Source organism: Artemia sp. Qi Xiang Cuo, chromosome 3 (assembly GCF_049724085.1).
Source record: "Artemia sp. Qi Xiang Cuo chromosome 3, ASM4972408v1, whole genome shotgun sequence".
Taxonomy (NCBI): domain Eukaryota; kingdom Metazoa; phylum Arthropoda; class Branchiopoda; order Anostraca; family Artemiidae; genus Artemia; species Artemia sp. Qi Xiang Cuo.
Genome location: NC_142796.1, coordinates 16,949,360 through 16,974,782, shown reverse-complemented (window position 1 = coordinate 16,974,782; position 25,423 = coordinate 16,949,360). Strand labels below are relative to the sequence as shown.

The following is a 25,423-nucleotide window of genomic DNA, read 5'->3' as shown; positions in this document are numbered from 1 at the left end:
GGCATCATTGTGTGACTTTAGAAAATATTCAAAAGAGTGTAATGGACATGCTGAAGACCGTACGGGTTGAAGACTTCCTCCGCAACTACCAGCGGTGGGATGTACGTCTCCTTTGGGTGTGTAGCTGCTCAAGGGAACTAATTTGAAGGGGATAATCTTAACGCTTGAAAAAAGTAAAAAATTATAGTTATCAAAAAATAAATCTTATTACTTTTCAGTATCACACCTCGCATGTCTATTGTGCTAAATGAAATAATATTTTCTTCTTTTGTTCTTTTGCAAAAAGATTTCAGGTGTCTCAAATAGTGCATAGAGAAGATTTATAAGATTAAAAACTGAATCAAGATTTGACGCAAAACCAGCAACTGAAAAATTTTCTTAGTCGCTTATGTAAATTGAGAACTCACCTTTTATAACCAAATAGACAATAAGTTACATTGGAGCTGAAAAATAAACCCGGCCCGGCTGGGAATTTAAGTTCTGTACTTTTTTTTAGGATTTCTCAACAAATTTTCCAACTGGACACAATTTATTTCAAACGGGGACTTTCCCATGTGTCGGGACACAATGATATAAAAGGGCAAAAACGTGACACACTTTAGAAATTTGGAGCCATAAAGTACACAGGGTTGTTATACCCAAGGAACAAGCAGAATAGCTCCTCCCCCCCCCCCCAAAAAAAATGGGACAAGCAAAAAGGAATTAGATGAACAAAGTTTTAGGATTTCTCTCAAAAATATGAAAAATTTAGATCACATGATATAATTTACTACTAAGACCGTTCGCAATTTTTCTTTCAGGTGGTGGGGATGAGCCTTCAAAAGTATCTGAGGGGAAGGGATAACAGTTTGAAAACAAAAAAAGGAAAAAAAATGTTTTTTAAAATTTTCAGAATTCTACCCTTTATTCTTAATTGTATTATTATTGATGTTACAGGGAGTTGAATACCCAATTCAACTCCCTGTAAAAGGGGTAAAAAGGGATATATTTTGGTAAAAAAAAAAATTTCACTTTTCTCCAAAGTAGTGATTTTACTAGGTATTATTTTAAGCATCCAAGCTGTGCAAGAGATGTCGTAAGTAAAGGATTTTATCCAAATTAAGGGATTAACATGTTTATATGGTTTTTGCTTTCACACTAAGTCATTTTGTATGAATGTTTTATATAAATTTTTCGTTATCATTATATTTGGTGTTTGATGTGGACTGGCAGCTTTGAAAGAGGTTTACGAAGCGTCTTTTGGTCAGTAATACAACTGGTAAAAAAAATAAAAATAAAATAATAACCTCTAGTTCTGAGATTTCCAGATGGACAAATTTTTAGCTAAAATAGACGCATTTTTGGATGCTCAGGGACACATTCAAGAACCAAAAAGTTGCCAGAACTTTTTCTCAAGGGTGGCAATGACTTTTCTGGACGAGGACTCCCCCTTTTGTCTCACCGAACTTCGTCCGTATAAATGTTCCGCAATTCCTGGCCATTAGTATATTACCAGCTGAATGGAATGGCAAATTGTAGAACATGCCAGAATTCTAGTGAACCAGCATTGCAACATATTATATGGTATTGGCCAAAGAGTATGGCTAACTTATATGAGAGAAACTGGTGTTTGTCTCAACAAAAAAAAATCCTCAATGCCATGTAGCGTTTGACGTCACTTGTCATTTTTTTTTCAGTGTAATTATAAGAATGTTTAATTTAATTTGTGTAGCTGGTAAAATTAGTGTAGTAATAAGTGTCTGATCCCAGTTTCTGACAGAAAAACGATTACAAAGCTTGAAAAATGTCAAGTGTTGCCAAATGATAGATGACATTGTAGCCATGACAGTTGCCAAATGATAGATGATATTTTTTTGGTCGACACTAGCGCCAGTTTCTAGTAATTATTCTAAGTTAAGATCATGGCATCCTTCAGAACCAGCTGGACCTTAAGTCAATTATCAGTTCTTCGCTCTGCGTTTTGGCCTAACAAACCATTCACGTAGTCAATGGGAGCCAAAACGGTAGCACTTAATTTGTTTTAGCCCAATAATAGTTCAATAAATCATAAATATTTTTTAGAGTCACCTCACTTGTTAGTATGAACTCGGCACTTCGAGAGCAGCTATCAAAATCACAAGCTTCAAATGCTTCTTTAAGTATGGAACTGGAAAAGCTAACTGCTGAATGGCAAGAGACTAGAAAGCTGTTGAAAGTACATAATATGGAAACACAACTTGAAGAAAAGGTAACTTCAAATTAATTCAATCAGTAACTGTTTATAAACTTTAAAAATTGATTTATTTTAATTACCTCTTGGCTTCATTTAAATTTTTGTGGAATTTTTCTAAGGAAAATATTGGTTATATTTTTTCTTGAATTAAGTTTGTTTTAATGTTTCTGTCTCTATATTCAGTATGTTTTCCAAGCTTTAAGCTGTTCCTAAAATAATGGTAATTTGAAAAATATTCTTGACTTCTGTGTTTTGAAGACTTTTTAGGGTTTTATTTAAACGTTTTTGCTCAACTTCATATTTTTTTTCAGAATAATTTTTTTTTCAAAAAAAACTTCGCCATCTTTATTATTGCTACTGATGAGAATAATATAATCACTGATTACCAATGTTTTTGAGGATATAATTGCTGAACTACTATTGCCTAAGGCCAGTAAAGCTTTTTAGCTTTTTCTTAACCTCCTCCACTCAAAGTTTCTCTCTTTGCTCCTTCCCGTAAAACTTCCACCTCCATGGAATGTTTTCTATTAACCTCTTAATACTTCATTTGTTTGAAACTAAGTTATGTAAATCAGTCATTGCTTATAAACTTTAAAAATTGATTTATTTTAATTACCTCTTGGCTTCATTTATTATTTTTGTGAAATATTTTTTTTTATATAGGTAAATATTGATTATACATTTCGTGAATTTAGTTTTTTATGTATAATGTTTCTATCTGTATACTACGTGTGTTTTTCAAATTTTAATCTTTTCCTAAAATAATGGTAATTTGAAAATTATTCTTGAATTTTGTGTTTTGAAGACCTTAGGGTTTTATTTAAATGTTTTGCCCTACTTCATCGTTGTTTTGTTTTATTAAATTTTAAGTAAAACAATCTACCCTGATCGTCGCTTTCTCTGTAAGCTCCTGAATCATAATTGCACGTTATTAAAATTACTGAAGTTCGTTCCTAAAAACACACATCCAAGGAAGTAGTTATTTTTATTTTTTACATCGAGAACAAACGGTGACTCTTTGCAACGATAGAAAAAAAAAAAAAAAAAAAAAAAAACAATGACACTTTGTCTGATGACTGAATAAAAAAGATGAAACTCTTTGCACTGGCGGAAAACAACGATGGCATTTACTGAGATGACAGAAAATACAATGACGCTTTGTCTGACAGGACAAAATTATGGAACTTTTTACAATGGCAGAAAAGAACATTGGGACTTTGTTTGACGATAAAAAAAAGCAATGGCATTTTGTTCAATGTAGAACACAAATGCCATGACAAAATACTTTTGTGGCAAACTGTCTGAAAATTGTTTGAAAGAGGTGTTTGAAAAAAAAAATTTATTTGATGACAGCCTGTTTTTTTAGCGCCCCACTGGAGTGGCAGAATTTGTAATTCTGCCTATAATTCTTTATCCTTTTTAACGATATATGAAAGATCAAATAGGAATAAAATCCTTTTAATAGACCGTGATGATGATAACAGTGATATAAATTCACAAAAATACTAGATATTTCGGTCACATATGCAGTGAATGTCATCAGTAGTAAAACTAAACGAAAACATACTGAAATGATGTCATCCATATACCGGCCCCAAAAAAATATGGAGTTTTTTCCATATTTTTTTCCCGCTATATGGATGACATTATTTCAGTATGGGATTGGGAGGAATTAAAAGGATTTTTGGAACATCTTAATTGTTTGGGGGGGGGGGGGGATTTAAAGTTTAATGTTGAATAAGAAGAGGATGGGAAACTTCCTTTTCTTGATGTTCTACTTTAAAAAAAATGAAAATAGTCTGGATTTTAAAATTCACAGAAAACCGACAAATAACAATAGGTTTTTGTTTTATAGTTCCGGTCACGCTCGCCAAGTAAACATTGGCTTGATCATTTCTTTAACTGACCGGATCTTTAGTATTTGCTCTCCAAATTTGTTTGAGGAGGAGTTGTCTTTTCTAAGAAATTAATTTAAAAAAAACTTTCCAAAAAATAAGTTTTTCAATGAAAAATAAAGGCCAATTTAAACTTAAGCTCAGCAGATACAAATACCTGGTAAAACTCAAGCTCAAAACGACCAGAAATCATAGGCAGCGCGCTAACGCTGCCTAAGCAAAGAACGATGTGGGTACAATGTGTTTTTTTTTCCGCCGGGCACTTCGTATCGAAGGAATTGTCGTAGAAACATCGAAAAGGGCTCATTTGATTGGAAATTGGAGTGGGTAGTGCCCTTTTTAATAGTCGAAAGTGATTGGAGGGCAACTAGCCCCCCCCACGCCCATTATTCCCCCAAACACATCCAATCAAAATTTTGAGATGGCCATTTTGTTCAGTGTATTCGATTTCCAAAAAGAAAATATATTTTTGAGGAGGACACTCCCCCAGAGCCCTCGGGGCAAGGGTTTTAAGTTATGCCCTGAGGGCATATAAGAACGATGTTGGAACAATGTACTATGTATTATTTTTTCCGTTAGAGCAGGGCACTTCATATGGAAGAGGTCGTCATAGAAACTTCAAAAGGGCTCATTCGATTGGAAATCAAAAATTCTAGTGCCCTTTTTAATAGTCGAAAGTGATTGGAGGGCAACTAGCCTCCCCCCCACGCCCATCCTTCCCCCAAACACATCCAATCAAAATTTTGAGATAGCCATTTTGTTCAGCGTAGTTGATTTCCAGATAGCAAATATATTTTTGAGGAGGACACTCCCCCACAACCCTCGGGGCAAGTGTTTTGAGATATGCCGTGAGGGTATATAAGAACGATATTGGAACAATGTCCTATGTATTATGTTTTTCATTTAGACCAGGGCACTTCGTACGGAAAGGGTCGTCGTAGAAACTTCAAAAGGGCTCATTCGATTGGAAATCAAAAATTCTAGTGCCCTTTTTAATAGTCGAAAGTGATTGGAGGGCAACTAGCCTCCCCCCCCCACCCAGCATTCCCCCAAACACATCCAATCAAAATTTTGAGATAGCCATTTTTTTCAACGTAGTTTATTTCCAGATAGAAGATATGTTTTTGAGGAGGACACTCCCCCACAACCCTCAGGGCAAAGGTTTTAAGTTATGCCCTGGGGCCATATAAGGTTTTTATAGAAGGCGTTATTGTAGAAACTTCAAAACAGGCTCAATCGATTGGAAATTCAAAGGACTAGTACCCTTTTTAATAGTCGAAAGTGATTGGAGGGCAACTAGCCCCCCCCCACGCCAATCATTCCCCCAAACACATCCAATCAAAATTTTGAGATAGCCATTTTGTTCAGCGTAGTTGATTTTCACATAGAAAATAGATTTTTGAGGAGGACACTCCCCCACAACCCTCAGGGCAAGGGTTTGCAGTTATGCCCTGGGGGTATATAAGGTTTTTATAGAAGACGTTGTCGTAGAAACTTCAAAAAAATTCAAAGGGCTAGTGCCCTTTTTAATAGTTGAAAGTGATTCGAGGGCAACTAGCCCCCCCCCCCCGCCCATTATTTCCCCAAACATCCAATCAAAGTTTGAGATAGCCATTTTGTTCAGCGTAGTTGATTTCCATATAGAAAATATGTTTTTGAGGAGGACACTCCCTCACAACCCTCGGGGCAAGGGTTTTAATATATGCCCTGAGGGCATATAAGAACGATGTTGGCACAATGTACTATTTATTATATTTTTTCCTTTAGAGCAGGGCACTTCATATGGAAGGGGTCGTCGTAGAAACTTCATAAGGGGCTCATTCGATTGGAAATTGAGAGTTCTAGTGCCCTTTTTAATAGTCGAAAGTGATTGGAGGGCAACTAGCCCCCCCCCTAACGCCCATTATTCCCCCAAACACATCCAATCAAAATTTTGAGATAACTATTTTGTTCACGTAGTTGATTTCCATATAGAATTAGTAGTTCTTAGCAGAGTCCTCCCCTACTACCCTCAGGGCAAGGGTTTTAAGTTATAGCCTGGGGGCATGTAAGGATTTGATAGAAGATGGTGTAGAAAAAACTACAAAACTAACTCACTCTAATAGGAATTTAAAGGGCTAGTGCCCTTTTTAATAGACGAAAGTGATTGGAGGGAAACTAGCCCCCTCCCCCACGCCCATCATTTCCCCAAACACATCCAATCAAAATTTTGAGATAACCTTTTTATTTAGCATAGCTGATTTCCAGATAGAAAATATGTTTTTGAGGAGGACACTCCCCCACAGCCCTCAGGGCAAGGGTTTCAAGTTATGCCTTGGAGGCATATAAGGTTTTTAAAGAAGGCTTAGTTGTAGAAACTTCAAAAAAGCTCATTCGATTGGAAATTCAAAGGGCTAGTGCCCTTTTTAATAGTCGAAAGTGATTGGAGGGCAACTAGCCCCCCCCCATGCCCATTATTTCCCCAAACAGATCCAATCAAAATTTTGAGATAGCCATTTTGTTCATCGTAGTAGATTTCCAGATAGAAATATATTTTTGAGGAGAACACTCCCCCACAACCCTCAGGGCAAGGATTATAAGTTATGCCCTGGGGGCGTGTAAGGTTTTTATAGAAGGTGTTGTCGTAGAAACTTCAAAAAAGGCTCATTCGATTGGAATTTCAAAGGACTAGGGCCCTTTTTAATGGTCTGAAGTGATTGGAGGGCAACTAGCCCCCCCCACGCCCATCATTCCCACACACAACTACTCAAAACTTTGAATTAGTTAGTCCATTTAGTAGAGATGATTCCCTGATGTAACGTATGTTTTTCAGGAAGTCACTTCCCCACTAACCACGGGGCAACACTTTACATCTGTGCAATAAACGTTTATATGGACATGGCCTGGAAAAGACACTATTTATTATTTTTTTTCCTTTAGGGAAGGGCACTTCATATGGAAGGGTTCGTCGTAGAAACTTCAAAAGGGGTTCATTCGATTGGAAATTGAGAGTTCTAGTGCCATTTTTAAAATTCGAAAGTGATTGGAGGGCAACTAACCCCCCCCCCCCTACGCCCATCCTTCCCCAAAATACATCCAATCAAAATTTTTAATAAAAACTTTGCTCAGCGTAGTTGATTTCCAAATAGAAAATATGTTTTGAGGAGGACACTCCCCCACAACCCTCAGGGCAAGGGTTTTAATTTATGCCCTGGGGGCATATAAGGTTTTTATAGAAGGTAATTTCATAGAAACTTCAAAACAGACCCATTCGATTGGAAATTCGAAGGGCTAGTACCCTTTTTAATTGTAGAAAGTGATTGGAGAGCAACTACCCCCCCCCCACTCAGATCATTCACCCAAACACATCGAATCAAAATTTTAAGGTTGCGATTTTGTTCAGCGTAGTTGATTTCTATATAGAAAATATGTTTTTTAGGAGGACACTCCCCCACAACCCTCAGGGCAAGGTTTTTAAGTTACGCCCTGGGGGCTTGTAAGGCTTTTAGAGAAGGCGTTGTCGTAGAAATTTCCAAACAGGCACATTCGATTTGTAATTCAAAGGACTATTGCCCTTTTTAATATTCGAAAGTTATTTTAGGGCAACTAGCCCCCTCCCCACGTCCACCATTCCCCCGAACAAAACCAATCAAAATTTTGAGATAGCCATTTGGTTCAGCGTAGTTGATTTCCAAATAGAAAATATGTTTTTGAGGAGGACTATCCCCCACAGCCCTCAGGGCAAGGGTTTTAAGTTATGCCCTGGAGCCATATAAGGTTTTTAAAGAAGGCTTTGTCACATATGTTTTTGAGGAGGATACTCCCCCACAGCCTCCAGGGCAAGGGTTTTAAGCTATGCCCTGGGGGCATGTGAGGTTTTTATAGAAGGCGTTGTCGTAGAAACTTCAAAAAAAGCTCATTCGTTTGGAAATTCAAAGGGATAATGCCCTTTTTAATAGTCGAAAGTGATTGGAGGGAAAATAGCCCCCCCCCCTCCCACGCCCATCATTCCCCCAAACACATCCAATAAAAAATTTGAGATAGCCACTTTGTTCGGCGTAGTTGATTTCCAGATAGAAAATATGTTTTTGAGTAGGACACTCCCCCACAGCCCTCAGGGCAAGGGTTTTAATTTATGCCCTGGGGGCATATAAGGTTTATAAAGAAGGCTTTGTTTTGATTGGATGTGTTTGGGGGAATGATGGGCGTGGGGGGGGGGGCTAGGTGCCCTCCAATCAATTCCGAATATCAAAAAGGCCACAAGCCACTTCAATTTCCAATCGAATGAGCCCTATTCGAAGTTTCTGCGACAACTCCTTCGATACGAAGTGCCCGGCTGAAGGAAAAAAAAAAGCCAGAACATAATTTGCACTTTACTGAAAAAATACAAATGAATGTGCTTTGTCAGTTTAATATACATATACTGATATTTAGTAATCAAAATGTTAACATTATTTGATTTATTAAAGTTATAAAAGTAAAAACATTTATATTTTTTCATTAAAGTGCAAATTTTCTTTTGGCCTTTGGAAGGCATAGGGGTTTTTGCGCCCAACTTAAGTTAAATTCTGCTCGTTTTGAGTTTGACTTGGTTATTTATTGTAATTTCTGTTCGTTTTGGGTTTCATTTCCTAACTGTAAATAAAAACCAAAAGCCTACTGCGTCATTGGCGCTTAACTGAAAACGAATTATATTACAAATATTTTCTTTTCCAGTTATTACAGCATTGAAAATAAAAATATAATTACAGTGAAATATATTCTTGAACTGATGGAATTTTCAACAATTAATATCATTATTCATCAAATATTCAATTTGATGTTGTAATATACTTTCCAAGACTGTTCAAGACGTATATAGTTTTCAGTAAAGCGATAATAACAATGTAAGACGAAGATATTTATAGTGAGGTAACGAGGTGATACCCAAGACTATTTGTGTGGTGATTTTTCCACATTTGGAGTTTGATTCGCTCACTCGGTATTATGTTCACCTGTCTAGAAGTTTATTTATTCGTTCACCTTTGTATATTTTGTATGTTTGTTTGTATTGATTGTTTATTTAATTTCGGTTCGTTTTAAGTTTAATTTATACTTCAATAGGAAAATATTTTTCTTAGTTTTAAGCTTGATATTCATATTCAATCTAAGCATTACTCGCTTGAAGATCTATTTATTAATTTATACTAGTACTTGTTGTATGTTTTTGCTATAATTGTTTATTTAATTCCTGTTCGTTCTCGGTTTCATTTATTCTTTAATAGTAATTTCTGGTCGTTTTGAGTTTGAATTTTAAAAGGTATTTGTATAGTTTTTCTTTGAAAAATTTATTTTTCGGAAAGTTTTTTTTAATTAGTTTTTGTTAGTTTTTGATTGCAAAAAATTTATAGTTTTTAAAAATTCCTTATTTCAAAATCAAACTTAAAAAAAAAAGAAAATCCAATATTCATCAAAGTGAAAAAATGGGTTTCTGTCAACCTTGGATTTTTTATTATCTGATCTTTGAACTCTTTTTTACAAAACTGCTATCTCAAAATTTTTATCGGATGGGTTTGGGGAAAAAGGGCACGGGGGGACTAGTTTAAGCTTCGGTCTCTTTTGACTGTTTAAAAGTGAACTGGAACTTTCTATTTTCAATCAAATGAGCCCTCTCTGAAATTTATACGAGTATCCCTTCGATAAGAACCATATCCCCAGAATATAACTTACAACGCCTGTCCCTGGGCCCTGGGGGGTTGCGTCGGCCGCGGAGTTTTAATATCAGATGTTTGAACTATTTTTAACTAAATAGTCACCTGAAATTTTTATCGGATGAGTTTATACTTCCAATAAACCCAATGGCGTAGAGGGCGGGAAGAGCTAGTTGCCCTCCGATCTTTTTTCACTCTGAGAAAATGAACTACAACTTTTAATTTCCATGCAAATGAACCCTCTCTGAAGTTTATACGAGCACACCTTCCATGAAAACCATATATGCCCCCAGAGCAATACTTACAACTCCTTCCCTGGCCCTGAGGGGGGGGGGGGGTTGTGTCATCACAGGAGTTTTTCTTATCTGACCTTTGAAATATTTTTAACGAAATGACCATACGTAAAGGAGTTTTTGTTATATGATCTTTGAACTATTTTTAACAAAATGGCTACCTCAAATTTTTTATCAGACGTAATTGGGGGAAAAGGGCTTGGGGGGCCAGTTGCCGTGTGATCACATTTGACTCTTAAAAAGGGCACTAGGACTCTCCATTTCCAATCGAATGAGCCCCCTTTGAAGTTTATACAACGACCCCTTCTATGTGAAGTGCCCCTGGGAAAAACGCTAAATGGAGCGTGGGAGGAGGCTAGCTGTCCTCCAATCACTTTTGAATCTTAAAAAGGGAATTACACTTTTCAATTTCCAATCAAATGAGCCCTCTAGGAAGTTTATACGAGCATCCCTTCCATAACAACCATATATGCCCCCAGGGCATAACTTACAACGCCGACTCCCGGGCCCTGGGGGGCTGTGTTGACACCAGACTTTTTTTGTTATCAGAACTTTGAACTATTTTTAACAAAATGTCTATCTCAAAATTTTTATCTGATACATTTAGGGCGTGGAGCAGGGGGGCTAGTTGCTCTCCGATCTCTTTTGACTCTTAAAAAGTGAACAAGAACTTTCAATGTCCAATCAAATGAGCCCTCTCCGAAGTTTATATGAGTATCCCTTCAATAAAAACTATATATGCCCCTAGAGCATTACTCATAAATCCTGCCTCCGGGCCCTGGTGGGTTCCGTCGGCACAGGAATTTTTCTTATCTGACCATTGAACTATTTTTAATGAAATGGCTATTATAAAAATTTTATCGGATGGGCTTGGAGAAAAAAGGGTGTGGGGGCGGGGGGCTAGTTGCCCTCGGATATCTTTTAACTCTTAAAAATTGAACTAGAACTTTCAATTTCCAATCAAATGAGCCCCCTCTGAAGTTCATACGAGCATCTCTTTCATAAGAACCATATACGCCCCTAGGACAACACTTACAACGCCTATCCCCGGGCTCTGGGGGGGCGCCGTTTTTTGTTATCTAATTTTTGAACAATTTCCAAAACACTGGCTATCTCAAAACTTGTAGCGGACGAGTTTGGGGAAAAAGAGCGTGGGGGGAGGGACTAGTTTAACTTTCTTGACTCTTAAAATGTGAACTAGAACTTTCAATATACAATCAAATGAGCCCTCTATGGAGTTTATATTAGTATCCCTTTCATAAGAACGATACAGGCCCTTAGGGCATAACGTAGAACACCTTCCCCTGTGCCCTGGGGGTTTTATTGAAACCGGATTTTTTCTTACTCGACCTTTGAATTATTTTTAACAAAATGTCTCTAAATATCTTCATTAGGTGGGTATATAAAGAGAAGGCGGGGAGGGGGGGGAAAGCGGCCTCCGGATCTCTTTTGTCTATTAAAAAGGGTATTAGGACTCTCACATACGAATAATCTGAGTTCCAACGAAAGTTCATGCAAGCATCCTTGCTACACAAACAATAAATGTCCCAAGGCGCTACTTAAGACATTTATTTCCGAGCCTGGGAGGGTTTTGACGACACCAGATTTTGTTATCTGACTTTTGAGCAATTTTTAACTTAATAGCTATCTCAAAATTTTTATTGGATGCATTTGGGGAAAAAGGGGCGTGGGGAGGCTAGTTGCCCTCCAATCTCTTTTGACTCTAAAAAACTGAACTAGAACTTTCAATTTCAAATCATAAGAGCCATCTCTGAATTTTTTACGAGCATCCCTTCAATAAGAACCATTTATTCCCCAACGGCACAACTTGCAACATCTGCCCTAGGGCACTGGAGGGCTGTGTCGATCCCGGAGTTTTCATTATATGGTCTTATAACTATTTAAAAAAAGCTCTTTCAAAGTTCTTATGGGATTGGTTTGAGAAAAAAAGGGCGTGGAGGGGGGGATGCTAGATGACGTCTGGCCTCTTTTGACTTTAAAAAGTTCCCGGGAAATTTCAGTTTCCTATCGATTGAACTCTCTCTGTAGTTACTAAGTACATTCCTTCCATGCGAACCAAGAATACTATCTGAATATAACTTATAACCCTTGCTCCTGAAGACTTTGGGGGGATTGTCCTGCTCAAACGTATAATTTACAGAATTTTCAACTACGTTGAACAAAATGGCTATATCAAAATTTTGATTGAAAGTGATTTTGAATCACTTTCAACTATTAAAAAGGGAACTAGCCATTTAAATTTACAATTGAATAAATCCTTTCCGTAGCTTTTAAGATGACGTTGGCTATACATAACATAATATGCCCCGTAAGCTTATCTTAAAGTCCTATCCCTAACGGCTGTGGGAGAATTTCAATACTCAAGGCACTAATTCCAGAGCTTAAAACTACGTTTAATAAAATGGCTATCTCAAAATTTTCATTGGATGTGTTTGGGGGAAAGGGGGGCGTGAGAGGGGGGTGAGTTGCCCTCCAATCACTTTCGACTATTAAAAAGGGCACTATCCCTTTGAATTTCCAATCGAATGAGCTTTTTTTGAAGTTTCTACAACAACGCCTATTATAAAAACCTTATATGCCCCCAGGGCATAACTTGAAACCCTTGCCCTTAGGGTTTTGGGGGAGTGTCCTCCTCAAAACATAGTTTCTATCTGAAAATCAACTATGCTGAACAAAATGGCTATCAAAATGAGCCTGTTTTGAAGTTTCTACGACAATGCCTTCTATAAAAACCTCATATGCCCCCAGGGCATAACTTAAAACCCTTGCCCTGACGGTTGTGGGAGAGTGTCCTCCTCAAAAATATATTTTCTATCTGGAAATTGACTACGCTGAACAAATGGCTATTAAAATGCCTACGCTGAACAAAATGATTGGATGTGTCTGGGAGAATGATGGGCGTGGAGGGGGGGGGGGCTAGTTGCCCTCCAATCACTTTCGACTATTAAAAAGGGCAGTAGAACTCTCGATTTCCAATCGAATGAGCCCCCTTTGAAGTTTCTGCGACGACCCCTTTCATATGAAGTGCCTCTGAAAAAAAAATAATAAATAAATAATAATAATAAAACATTGGAACCGTCTGTCCTTTACTATAGGCAACGCTACAGCGTTGCCTCTGAAAATATTAATAAGCAACATGTATCCAGAGTGGTTAATTAACCTGACTTTTTCAAAGAGAAGAAAAAGGTTTCTAGAGATTTCTAAGGAAGTCTTAGAAACAACTCGGGAGAAGAATTTTTTTTTGTTCCTTACCTTTGTGAATTTGTATCACTGTTATCATCATCACTGTCTATTAAAAGGATTTTATCCCTATTTGAATTTTTATTTATCGTCATGGAAAGGTAGTGTGGTCTCCGAAATTATCTATATCCTTTTTAAGCAACACGTCTACACTAACCTATCTTTGATTATGGCCCTGGACGTTTGAACTTTATGACTTCGCTGTCAGGTGATGGTGCCATAAGTAAAGGTGGTTTTGTCGGCCTTCAAATCTCTGTAAAGGCTTCACTGAAAACTTCAGAAATAGCTTGAATCGAAGTTTAACCACGCCAGATGTTTTTTCTTACATTTTTGATAGCGAAGAGGACAGAATTGCATTCATCAACACGCGCAAAGGTAGGCTACAGTTCATGCGATTCGGCAGTCCCTGTTTCAGTATGAGGAAAAGTTCGCCATCAATCTTCAACATGCTTCGGCGAAGATTTAATGGAGAATTGTCAAGGATGCTTTACCTTCAATTCGTTCTCTACAGACTTCAATTCTCTTCTCTACAGATTAATGGGACTGTGGCACAAGATCCACAAGAAAAGGCTCAAGCTCTTGCTTAGACTTTTGCCGAATTCTCGAATCTCGACGACGACGGTAGAGAAGTGCCAACTTTTTCCGACCGAACCAATACTGTCCTGGATCGTGTGGATTTTTCTGCTCCTAAGATCCTTCAAATTTTGAAGTATTTTAATGAGAACAAAATCACAGGTCCTGACAACATACCAAATGTTTTCCTCAAATCTTGCAGTGCCGAACTTGCTGGACCTTTGTCATTGCTTTTCCGGACATGTTTTCGCTCCGGAATCTTTCCACAAACATGGACGTTATACCTACCCTAAAGCCAGACGGTGATCCTACGAGCATGGGTTCCTATTGGCCAATTAGCCTCTGTGACTGGCTTAGAGTTAAAATTTGTCCACGTATTGACATCCGGCAGTTTGGTAATTAAAGGAAAACTTCCACCACCCATTACCTTCTGCACTTAATACATACCATTGTAAGTAACCTTGATAAACCAAACATTTGGCTGAACCTTGTCTTAGTTGATTTCCAAAACTCTTTTGACCTGGTTGACCACACCAGCTTAATTCGTTCACTACGGGTTAACTTTGAACTTGATCCTGTGTTAGTAAATATTGTTATATCGTTTCTTTCAAATAGATCTCAAGTTGTAAAATACAAAAATATTTTCTCGAATATTTTAACCCTCCCTATATATTGTGGAATTCCTCAAGGAACCTTATTGGGACCTCTTTTATTTCTAGTTACGATTAACGATATTGGTAAGGAATTCCCCCAAAGATGGAAATACGGGGATGACTTGTCGATCCTTGAAGTATGTCACAGGAAAATTAAAAGTGACCTTCTCGAAATCCTAACCCATATTTCGGATGGAGCTAAGAACCTAAATATGAAAGTAAATTCCACTAAATCAAATATAATGCCGATAGATTTCTTGAAATCCACCCCCGCTTTCCTTGAGCCTATCTCACCAGAAATGCTTGTGAAACATTTTAAACTCCTTGATGTCACAATTTCAAATAATCGTAAGTGGGACATGCATGTTTCTAATATTGTTAAACAAGCAAATGTTTCATTATCTATGTTAAAACTTTTAAACAAATTTAATTGCCCTAAGATGCATTCCCTTCGCGTTTATTTATCATTTAACAGGCCGCTATTGGAATATGCATGTCCGGTCTGGTATTCGCATCTTTCAAGCGAACTTAGCGACAAAATTGAGTCGGTCCAAAAGCGTTCGCTCAGGCTCATCTACAAAGAGAGCAAAATTACATACTCCTTCCTCCTTAAATCCGCACGTTTTACCACGTGAAAAGAAAAAAGAGAAATAATTTGTTTGCGTTTTGCTAAATCCGCAATATCTAATCCTTGTACTGAGGGCATCTTTCCCGATTTTCACGACCCCATTAGACTCCGACTCCCCCGCTTAGCTTCCTTGGCAATTCTAACGTATTCTCTGATCCATACCGTTACTGAGAGGTTCCAAAAATGTTTATACCCTCTATTCTTGAGCGCCTAAATAATTCCTGAACTATGTCCTGCACCTAAATTAACTCCTCCGTCCCTTATTTTAGTTTTTGGTGTATGCTCACAACAATCATGCGTCATTATTTTTTTTGTCACTTTTATTTTGGCCCTTTTGTGATATTTATTTATGCTATATTTTATTTTTAACCTTTTTTCTGTTTTTGCCATTATTCGCACAAATTTCATTTTAGTTCTTGGACTTAGAATTTTTTTTTCTTTTGTGTTAAATTTTTATTGACCATTTTTATGCTTGATTGGTGTTTCTTTTCTTGCTGTATTATTTGTTTCTTTGTTTTGCTTTTTCTGTTCCTTTAGACATATGAAGCGAATTCGGCTCTATTAGAGCTTGTGATAACCTTTTGAAAATAAACATTATTTTATCTTATATCTCTCTTGCGTTAGCAAAGTCTATGTGAGCGTCTCCAATAAAATGTTTCAACAGTTCCTGGAATCAAACGACCTTCCAGGCAATCGCCAACATGGACATTGCCGGAAAAAGCTCAACCTTAGACTTCCTAGTGGCCCAGCATCAGGAGTGGATCGAACCTCTGACTGCGGGGTATGACATTAGGCTATTATCATTCGACGTTGCTAAACCTTGCGACAGAGTATGGCACCGTGGCCTGCTAAAGAAACTCCATGCGTACGGTGTTCATGGTTGTTTGTTAAAAGTGATTGAGAGCTTTCTCTCTGATCGTTCACTGCACGTTATCTTCGATGGATTTATTTTCAGAGAATATTCAGTGAAAGCAGGGGTTTCCCAGGACAATATCTTGGGACCTACGCTTTTCCTCATTTACATAAACGACATGTCAGACAACCTCACAAGCCCTCTGCATCACTTTGCCGACGATACCATGACACACTCAGCCATCCCAGAAACGAAGACCCAACACAAGGGGTCCCTTTCGCTACAGATGGATCTTTTTAAAATTGAAAAGTGGTCTGATACAAGGATGATCAACCTCAATGCATCGAAAACAAAGGAGATTCTTATTACCCGACCAAATGTGCCACGTAAACACCCCATCTACATTTTCAAAAATGAAACTATAAAGAGAGTCGACGGGCACCGTCTACTGGGTATTCATTTCTCTAACAATCGCTTTTGGAATAATCACCTTGATCGGGTGAAAACCTCCTGTGCCAGAAAGATGGGAGCTACTCTTTGTTGCAAAAGCCTTCTTCCATCCAGCTCGATTATCCCACTACGATTCCCGCATCAGACCCACAGCTGAGTATGGATGCCCGCTATATGCTGGTGCTTTAAAAACGCCGTTGGGACCTCTCCAGAAGATCCAGAATAGTGCAAATAGGGCAGGATGCACCTCCACATATGACTCGCTCCAGCCTCTAAATGAAAAGTTTGATATAGCATCGATGGCTGTTTTCTACAAGTACATGAATTCGCCTCCCTCAGACAAGTTCTCTCGAATTGTGTCCCCCTTTTTCCAGCCGTTAAGGCAGATACGAAGGAACACAGCTCGGTCCAATTATCTAAAGGAGGACACGCCAAGAACCGAGTACTTGAGGAACAGCTTCACCAGATGCTGCACTTCTGTCTGGAACAATCTTCCTGGGGATATTATTCCTGCAGATCCCTTAGTTAACTCCTTCAAAAGAAGGCTCAATAGGCATTTAAAAACTCGAGGTTTTGGAACGAGGTAAAGGAATAGCGGCATATCAGATACCTTCAAGTACCTGGTGCGTTAATATAGGAATAAAAAAAAAATATTTTCTTTTCAGTAAATGCATATGACATCCTAGCCTTTATTTTGGCTTCACAGTTCAGTCTAGATTATGTTCGTTCTAAATTTCATTGCTCACTAAGAACAATTTTTGTGTCGCGATAAATTGACGGCTTCTTTAAAGCATTTCAACTGAACTGTTAAAGCACTGCCGGTCGTTTTAGGTTTCTTCTTTAGTCCATTTAAATTTCTGCTCGTTTTAGTTTTAATCCTCTTAGTTATATTAATTTCTTCTCAGTCTAGTGGTTTTAGTATCCATTATCATAGTTTTCACAACCAAAGGCTCACAAACTTGTGTTCTAGTGTCAGACTTCACCATTTTTTTCTGCGAGCTCACTCGTCACAGTGACACGGTTAATGCGTTGAAATATTTCAACTTATAACGCAGCCGATTGTTGAGTATATTGGGATGGTAGAGAAGCGTGCGTAGCTGTGTTGGCCTCAGGCTGCTTGGTGCTCCAGTGAGTTTTTATAAGTGGTAGTAGTAGATGTTTTATTTATAGTGGATGTAGTAGTAGTAGTGTTTTAGGTTCTATTTCTTCACTCATGACAATTTTTGCAAAGGAGTCATTAGCACAGGGGCACATGACAATTTTCAAAGAAGACAGTTTTCAAAGCCATGACAGTTTTCAAACGAGTCTTTAGCACAGGGGCACACCGGGGACCACACAGAGATCATGAAATTTAGGCAAATGAAAATTCTATTTATCTCAGTAGCACTAGTATAGTCGGAAAACAGCAGAGCAACTTATTTGAAAACCGTAAGAAATCATTATATGATCATTTAAGATAAGATAAATACAAACAAATGAAAAAAAAAACAAAAAACAAACAAACAACGTACAACAAATATGCAACACTGATCTTCACAAAAGCTCTATGGCCTGTAAAGGAAAGTATTACGCATATTATTACTACAAGACTTTAAGATACACATCTAAGGTCACATTTACATAATATAAGACTACAAAACACGCAAACAAGATACAATACACACAAACACCAACGCCTAATACAATAAGATGCACTAACATGCCATAAGGTACACATACTATTTAACCACTAATTCAGAGATACTCCAAAATTTCATCCAAACATTTTAATTGTCATGAACATATTGGGGCATGATCACATGAACAATTTAAATAATTTACAAATGAAAATGAAAATCAGCAACAAATTGTCATTTTTTTTTCCAAAATTGCCTCCAAACGGTTTAGTTGTCATGATCCCAAACAGCTATATTGTCATGAACATATTAGGGTTTGAACACATGACAACATGTGAACAGTTTAGATTACTGGTACATGAAAAAGAAAACCATCAACAAATTGTCAATTTTCTTAAAAAATTTCTTCCAAACACTTTAATTGTCATGAACATATTAACCCTACTGAAAATTGTCTCAAAACTATTTCAAACCTTGGTCTACGGTTATTGAGTCTCGTTAAGTTGGATCCACCGTCACTAGGACAGTGTTGCGTCAACGAACCAAAAAAAAAAAAAAAAAAAAAAAAAAAAAAAAAAAAAAAACGCCGCTTTGAATTTTGGAGCCTTGCTCTAGGGTCATAGATGGCCGCTAAAAATAAATTTAAGACAGTATGCAGTAAATTCAAAAGTTCTCTTATTAAACCAATGTTTCTGATTGGTTAATATTCCCAACTTTATTGTTTGGGAACATTCATGCACTTTTTTTCTTTCATATTCGAGTTCGACCGAACTTACTTTGTCTGCAAATGGTCTAATCAGATTACAAGCTTTTAGACTTACAGATTGAAGTTAATGCTAGGAAAAAAAAGAAGAATAGTCACTTATTGGTAGTTTTTTCGTTTTTATTCCGTGGTTTGATTTTAGTATATTTTTTAGTATAAAGCTTGCTGGTTTTAGCAAGTATGGTAGTGCTCCATTTATACTAGAGTAAGAATATAGCACTCCCTAAACCTGGTAAAACGATTTATTCAAAAGTATTTAGATCTAAAACATAATTTTTGACACTGTTGGAAAGTTCATTTTAAATCCCCTCCCGACTCGGATCTATGCTTAGCGAATATTTGCCCTCTTTTTTGCTTGTTGAACAAGAAATTTCCTTTCGCACGCGATTTTCAGTTTAATAAATCCTGACATGTTTACTGGCAAATAGCCAGGGATTTTTTCAATGAATGATCGCTCAATAAATAGAGCTGGAATATTTAGAAAAATTTCATTCTTCAAGTTTGGAGTTTGACACGATACTAGATTGATGTTCAGTTCCCACTTTCCTTAAGTCTGCTGCAAAGGTAGGAATGCTGGTTGCCCCTGGAAACAAATATAACAACTACGCTACTGAACAACATCCTTTGAGAATAATCAGTGGTTAAACATGCTCCGAAAGTCATGTCCATTAAGGTTGTGTACTTTTTAATTTTTGCTAATGGAGACACACTGTCGTTGCATGCCTGATTGGTAGCCCCTCTTTAGGTTCTGCCAGTAACTGCCTAGTGATCAATGGTTATGTATCTGATGGTTTTGTAAGTCGTTTATCTTTTTGTTACATAAGAGAGTCGCTCTGGAAGTGAAGATCTTAGTGGGTTTTTATCTTAGTTTAATTCAATATTCAAGAAAGTACTAACAGAGAAGGAATTTTCCACCCTAGAGATTGTAGATAGCAGTGCATTAAATTTGCCAACATGAAACACTTTTTCCTTGAAATATTTATTTATATTAATATTTGTATATATTTATAAACATTTATAATAATACGAAGTACGGTGAAACGTGGTTTCTAGAATTTGTTCGTTGCCACACTTAAAACCGGAACGACACCAGCAGATTTTATACGCTCTTTTCCAGAATATATCGTATGATAATTCTTGCAATTTTGGAACCAAAACTGGGGACAGCTCTTATAGGTTTTGGAATAAAATATTCATACTAATTTTTGAACATCTTGAACAGTCGTAGAAAGAACTAATAAAATTAAACTAAATATTTGATTTATAATGATATAAATTGCTGAAAGCTCATCAGTTCAACATTTAATTTGACTAACTTATATTTTAAATATTTTAATTAGTACAAAAGAAAATATTTGTAATGTAATTTCCTTGAAAATATTAGATGTCTCGAACAGTCCTTGGCAACAACTAATAAATGAAAGTGAATATTTGATATATAATTAAATTAATAGCTGAAAGTTCGAGCAATTCCGTTTATACTAGAGTAAGAATAGAAGTGAAGATCGGAATAAATATTTCAAAGAAAAACTGGTTCTTGTTGGCAAATTTAATGCCTACTGTCTGTAATTTCTAGGGTGAAAAACTCCTTCTCTGTTAGTACTTTCTTGAATATTGAATTAAACTAAGATAAAAACCCAAAGAAAAAGAATAAAGAGAAGACCCATTTGTACTATTTCCTTTAATATACCCTATAATGGCACAATTTTTACCTCTAAAACTATGACACATTGAACCAATGTTAAATTTAACAATACCTGTTAAATGGGCCTTAAAATTGTCTGAAATGCAGTCGCATTATGTGTACTAATGCAGCCGAAAAACATATTCTAGTTAGTGATTTAGTTAGATTCTAGGTAGTCCGGATTTGTAACATTTGTGTAGAAAACGTGACCGCGTCCAAGATGCTAATTATTTACGTCTATGAATTCAAATCCTACAGTATTTTTTTTTCTATCCCTTCGTTGTACTACTTCTAATGCAGGACTCCCATGCAGGGTTGCCAACTGCTAACGTGCAAAACAGTGCAGATCAAGGCCAAAAGAGAGTGGTTTTTGCTCAAAAAGAGTGCAAGCCAAAACATTTGAATGCGTAGGATTGCCGCTGCTTGCGCATCATCCTTGGGTATAAAATAGTGCATTTCAAACGAAAAGTGTGCAAGTTGGTAACCCTATTCCTTGGGTTAATACATTTCTGACAAAGTTGCCAACCACTGACGTTCAATGGGAATGAAAATTAACACCCAAAAAGAATAGTTTTCAATCTTCCGCTTCCCTTCCGTAGGAAAAAGAGTGCATTTCACTCGAAAAGCGTTCAAGTTGGCAACCCCGCTTTCACGACGTCAGTAAAGTTAATAAAGTTTTCCAACAAGAATTTCCCCTTTTTGATGACTTAACAGTAATTTTGATTGTAAATAACTGAATTAATCAGACGTGGAGATGAGAAAAACTATCTTCTTAAGCATTGTGTTTTCCTTTTAATGAGTAAGGCTTAGATGAAAATATTTTTTGTCTAACCCTTATTCTTATACCAAGCAAAATATTTGAACAAGTATACACTATCATATATGAATATGTAGACACTTATTTATGTGTGGTTTATTTGAAATTTTCCACAAGTCTTCTCCTATTGGCTGAACTTTGCGGACATTTCACTCGAAAAGTGTTCAAGTTGGCAACCCTGCTTTCACGACGTCAATAAAGTTTATAAAGTTTTCCAACAAGAATTTCCCCTTTTGACTTAACATTCGGTACCAGAATTTCCATGAATTTCCAACAAGAATAAGGAGTTCTGTCCATCTTAAATTTTCTTTTATTTATGTTATTAAGTTCAAACGACAAAAAAAAAAAAAAAAAAAAAACAACAAGACCACTTAAGATACTTCAGACGCAAAATCTTCTGATGTACAAAATTTTCTACACCATTTCTTTTACTTATATTTTTGAACATAGGTAGAATATTCCAAAATCCCTTCAATTTTTCATTCTTTTTATTAGCCATGCTTTCTCTTTGGCTGCTCTATTTCACACGCAGGGAAATTTTCGGGGGTAATTGTCTGCAGAGGGAATTGGAAGCGGAGAAGCGGGAAATTTCCCGTAATACATTTTTTGGCTGCTCAATTTTACATATGGAGGAATCTTCCGGGGTAACTGTCCATATGGGGGAATTTCTCGAAAGAATTGTCCGAAGGGAAAAAGTTTCTGTTGGGGGGGGGGGGTAATTTTCACGGTTTAATTTTCCAGAGGGGGGGGGTTAGCCTAGAACCACAACGAGATGGCGGGCTACACCTCCAGTGAAATGTATATCCCAATATTAAACTCTAAATACCTGTGATTTCCGATGGGTTTAAGTAATTGGGTTGTATTTTGCTTGCTTTATGAATTTAGTTCGTGTCATTTTTGCCTTTTGAAGAGAATAAAATAGATTGTTTTCCGTTTTGTGATGAGGCTTCACTTCGCTACGCTCTGGCCGCACTCTGCTCATAATAATATTCATTGAATAATTTTGTTACGTTAGAACTCTTTCTTGGAAGCACAAGGTTTATTAGATGATTATAAGAATAAAAAGTGATGCTATGCGCCTTTCAGCGTTTTCAAATTCTTTTTTTCCACAGGTTTCAAAAGAAATCAAATCAGCCGAGCATATCAGGCTTCTGAGTCTCTGGGAAGAGGTCCTTAAAGTGCGAAGGTCGTTTGTCGACACACGCAGTGACATTGAAAGACAACTTAAACAGATTCAAATGGACTTCAGTACATCAGTCAAAAACACTTCTGGAAGTCTTGCAAATTTAATGGCATTGACTGGCTGTGAATATTGCAAAGAGGGCGTAAGTATTTAACATTGGCAAACATTGGTCTTCAGATAAAGTAATACAGCACATTCATGCAAGTTTATCTTACCAGAGAGGGGGTACAAACACCATGATCTTTTTTTAAGTTTTGAGGGGGCCACAACTGCAGAAAAAGACATTGTAGAAACGAATTGAAAAAGCGACCTTTTCTACTAAAGTATGACACTGGTGCGTTTTCATGCCAAAGGGCACGTTCAAAAACATGTTGAAAAAATTATCCAAGAAACAACGCACATTTCTGTTGCTGTTGAGGCATGTCGAGTGCGTGGAACTTATTTTGGGCAGCCAACAAAACGCAGCAAATAGAGCAACAGAAACATTAATTAATCGAATACTTTAATTTAATGACTCATTTAAATTGAATTTTCTAATATTAAATTATTGAATTAGTTTAATTAAGATTATTAAGTAAATGCTCGACTGTCCTAGATGAAATTATTAAAAGTAATTAGTTTTAGTATTAAGATAGATTTAACTATTTAAATCAATTAAAAAAAAAATCAATTGAGGGACCAATACTAGCCATCATGTACGAATTATCATTTTATGGTAAAAACATAATACCTAAGCCTTTCGTCTTTTATTGATCCTCTTAATTTTCTTTGTCAACGCTGGTGCATCATTATCTCGTCTGTAGCTTCTCTACTGATATGATAGCTCGTAGGTTTTGCCACATTCCAACTGCCACGCTGTTGTATGTAATAAAACAATTGAGGTATAAAGGATGTATTCCTATTGAAATGTTATATGTACGTCATGGGAAGGCAGTGTGGTCTTCAAAAATACCGAAGCAACAAAGCCATTGAGAAACTTGTTACTTAAAACTACTTATAAATATTATTATATACGAACTATCTTTATACTTTTGTTTGGGGATGCGTTGGGAGGTTATATGTAAATTCTCCAGCTACTGAGTCACACTGGATTTTATATTTTTACCATTTGTTTTAAATTATTTGAAATTTCCTCTTGAAAGCTTGTTGGTACATAAATAAATGAATCAAAGTCAAAATTGTTTATTCCCACAAAAAATAAAACACACATGTAGAAAGTCTTTCTTCCTTATTGACACATTAGCCTCTTTTTCGATTAACGATTGCCATTAATTACCCGCAACCATTTCCCAGTCGCTAGTAGTAATTGAATTATCAGTTTTGGCAAAAATGGCTACTGACCAGAAAGTAAAAATGGTTTAATAGCTATGAATTCGACGATGAAAATGGAACCTTTAATGGTTGTTAAGCTACTGAAAAAACACTCTCCGGTCGTTAGTATGGTAAAAGTTTGCGTGTGCCCGTTTGCCAGTGAAGTTGAAAACAGAAAATAATAAGGGAAATAAAAACAGTTGATAATAATAAAATAGGTAAAAAAGATAAGCAAGGTAATAAATAAACAAAGAACCTTCGCAATAATCTTGAATTAGATAATGAATTGAATAATTAATAATGTAATGATAATCAATAAATCAGTAGTCATGTGATAGTAATTAATAAATAATTCAATAATAATAATAATAATAAATTCAGTAATGAAAAATCGTATAAATTAAAGTAATGAGTAAGCAAGAACGATAAATAAGAATTTCTATGCAGCCAACAAAAATGCAGGCTGGCAGATTAGTGGAGGAAAACGAAATTAAACAAGAAACTAGTATAAACTGCGCTTTCGTCAGGTGCTAGATTTTCTAACATAAAACTCTTATAATAAATATTTATGTTGCGGCAGCAACACTTCAGTTCTGTCTTGTTTCTTTTCTAACTCGCCAGTTTCAGTTTATTTCTAGATAGTGGTAAGGATCTAACCTCTGTGGCTTTTATTGTAAGTGTGAACCTCAGGCCAGCCGGATGAATGTGACATTACATTACATAAAGTTTTTTGGCACTTTTAAAAAAGTTTCTTACAATTCGAATCAAATGGTTCTTGTTTTTCAGGAGTCGTTTTTAAAGAATTGGGACAAAAAGTGAAGCTTTAGCTTAAAGAGTGAGGTATTCAGGAGGGGACGATTTCCCTCATTTACGTAATAATTTCTTTTCGCTATAAGTTTTTATGTTGCTCCTTACTTTCAGTTGAAAAAATTAGTTTTTTTATTTAATTTCTGATCGTTTTTTTAAAATGCCGGGAAACCCATCTCCCCTCCACAGAGAAATTATCCTCACCCCCAAGGAAAGATCTTTTAGACGATTTAATCCCGGTGAAAAGTTACCTGGGCAATTACCCTTAACATCCCCACATGTAATATTGAGTCGGCAAAGAGAAAGTAAGACAAACAAAATAATTTCGAATAGGAATTCTAGAAAATACCCATAGTGTAAGATTTCACCCTGAAATGATTACCTTCCCCCCCGGAAAATTCCCTCCCCACGGAAAATTCTCCCCATGAAAAATTCTCTGAGTAGAAAATGCTCCCCTCCCTCAACCGAAAATGCTTGCATACTTCCCAATAACAAATAGGCTACGTAAACAATGGGCAAATTTTTCGTAAGTTAAAGACCTTTTCCCAAAAGCCGTGGGAATCATGTTATCTCCAAAGGCATAGTTTTTAGACCTTTCAGCTATGCTGAACAAAATGGCTATCTCAAAATTTTGATCCAATGAATTTGGAGAAAAAAGGGGTGTGGGAGGGGGCTAGCTACCCTCTAATTTTTTTGGTCAGTTTTAAAAGGGCACTAGAGCTTTTAATTTTGCCTCGAAGGAGCTCCCTCCCGAT

The 25,423-nt window shown here is 36.6% G+C and overlaps 1 protein-coding gene across 1 annotated transcript in view; it reads left to right on the top strand.

Annotated features, from left to right (window-relative positions):
- The window catches only part of LOC148953810 (uncharacterized), a 273,349-nt gene that overhangs the window by 28,364 nt on the left and 219,562 nt on the right, over nt 1-25,423 (top strand). The window contains exons 5-6 of the mRNA XM_089085651.1: nt 2,062-2,227; nt 22,480-22,692. Coding sequence (XP_088941777.1) covers nt 2,062-2,227; nt 22,480-22,692 — 379 coding nt within the window. The remainder of the gene's footprint in view (nt 1-2,061; nt 2,228-22,479; nt 22,693-25,423) is intronic.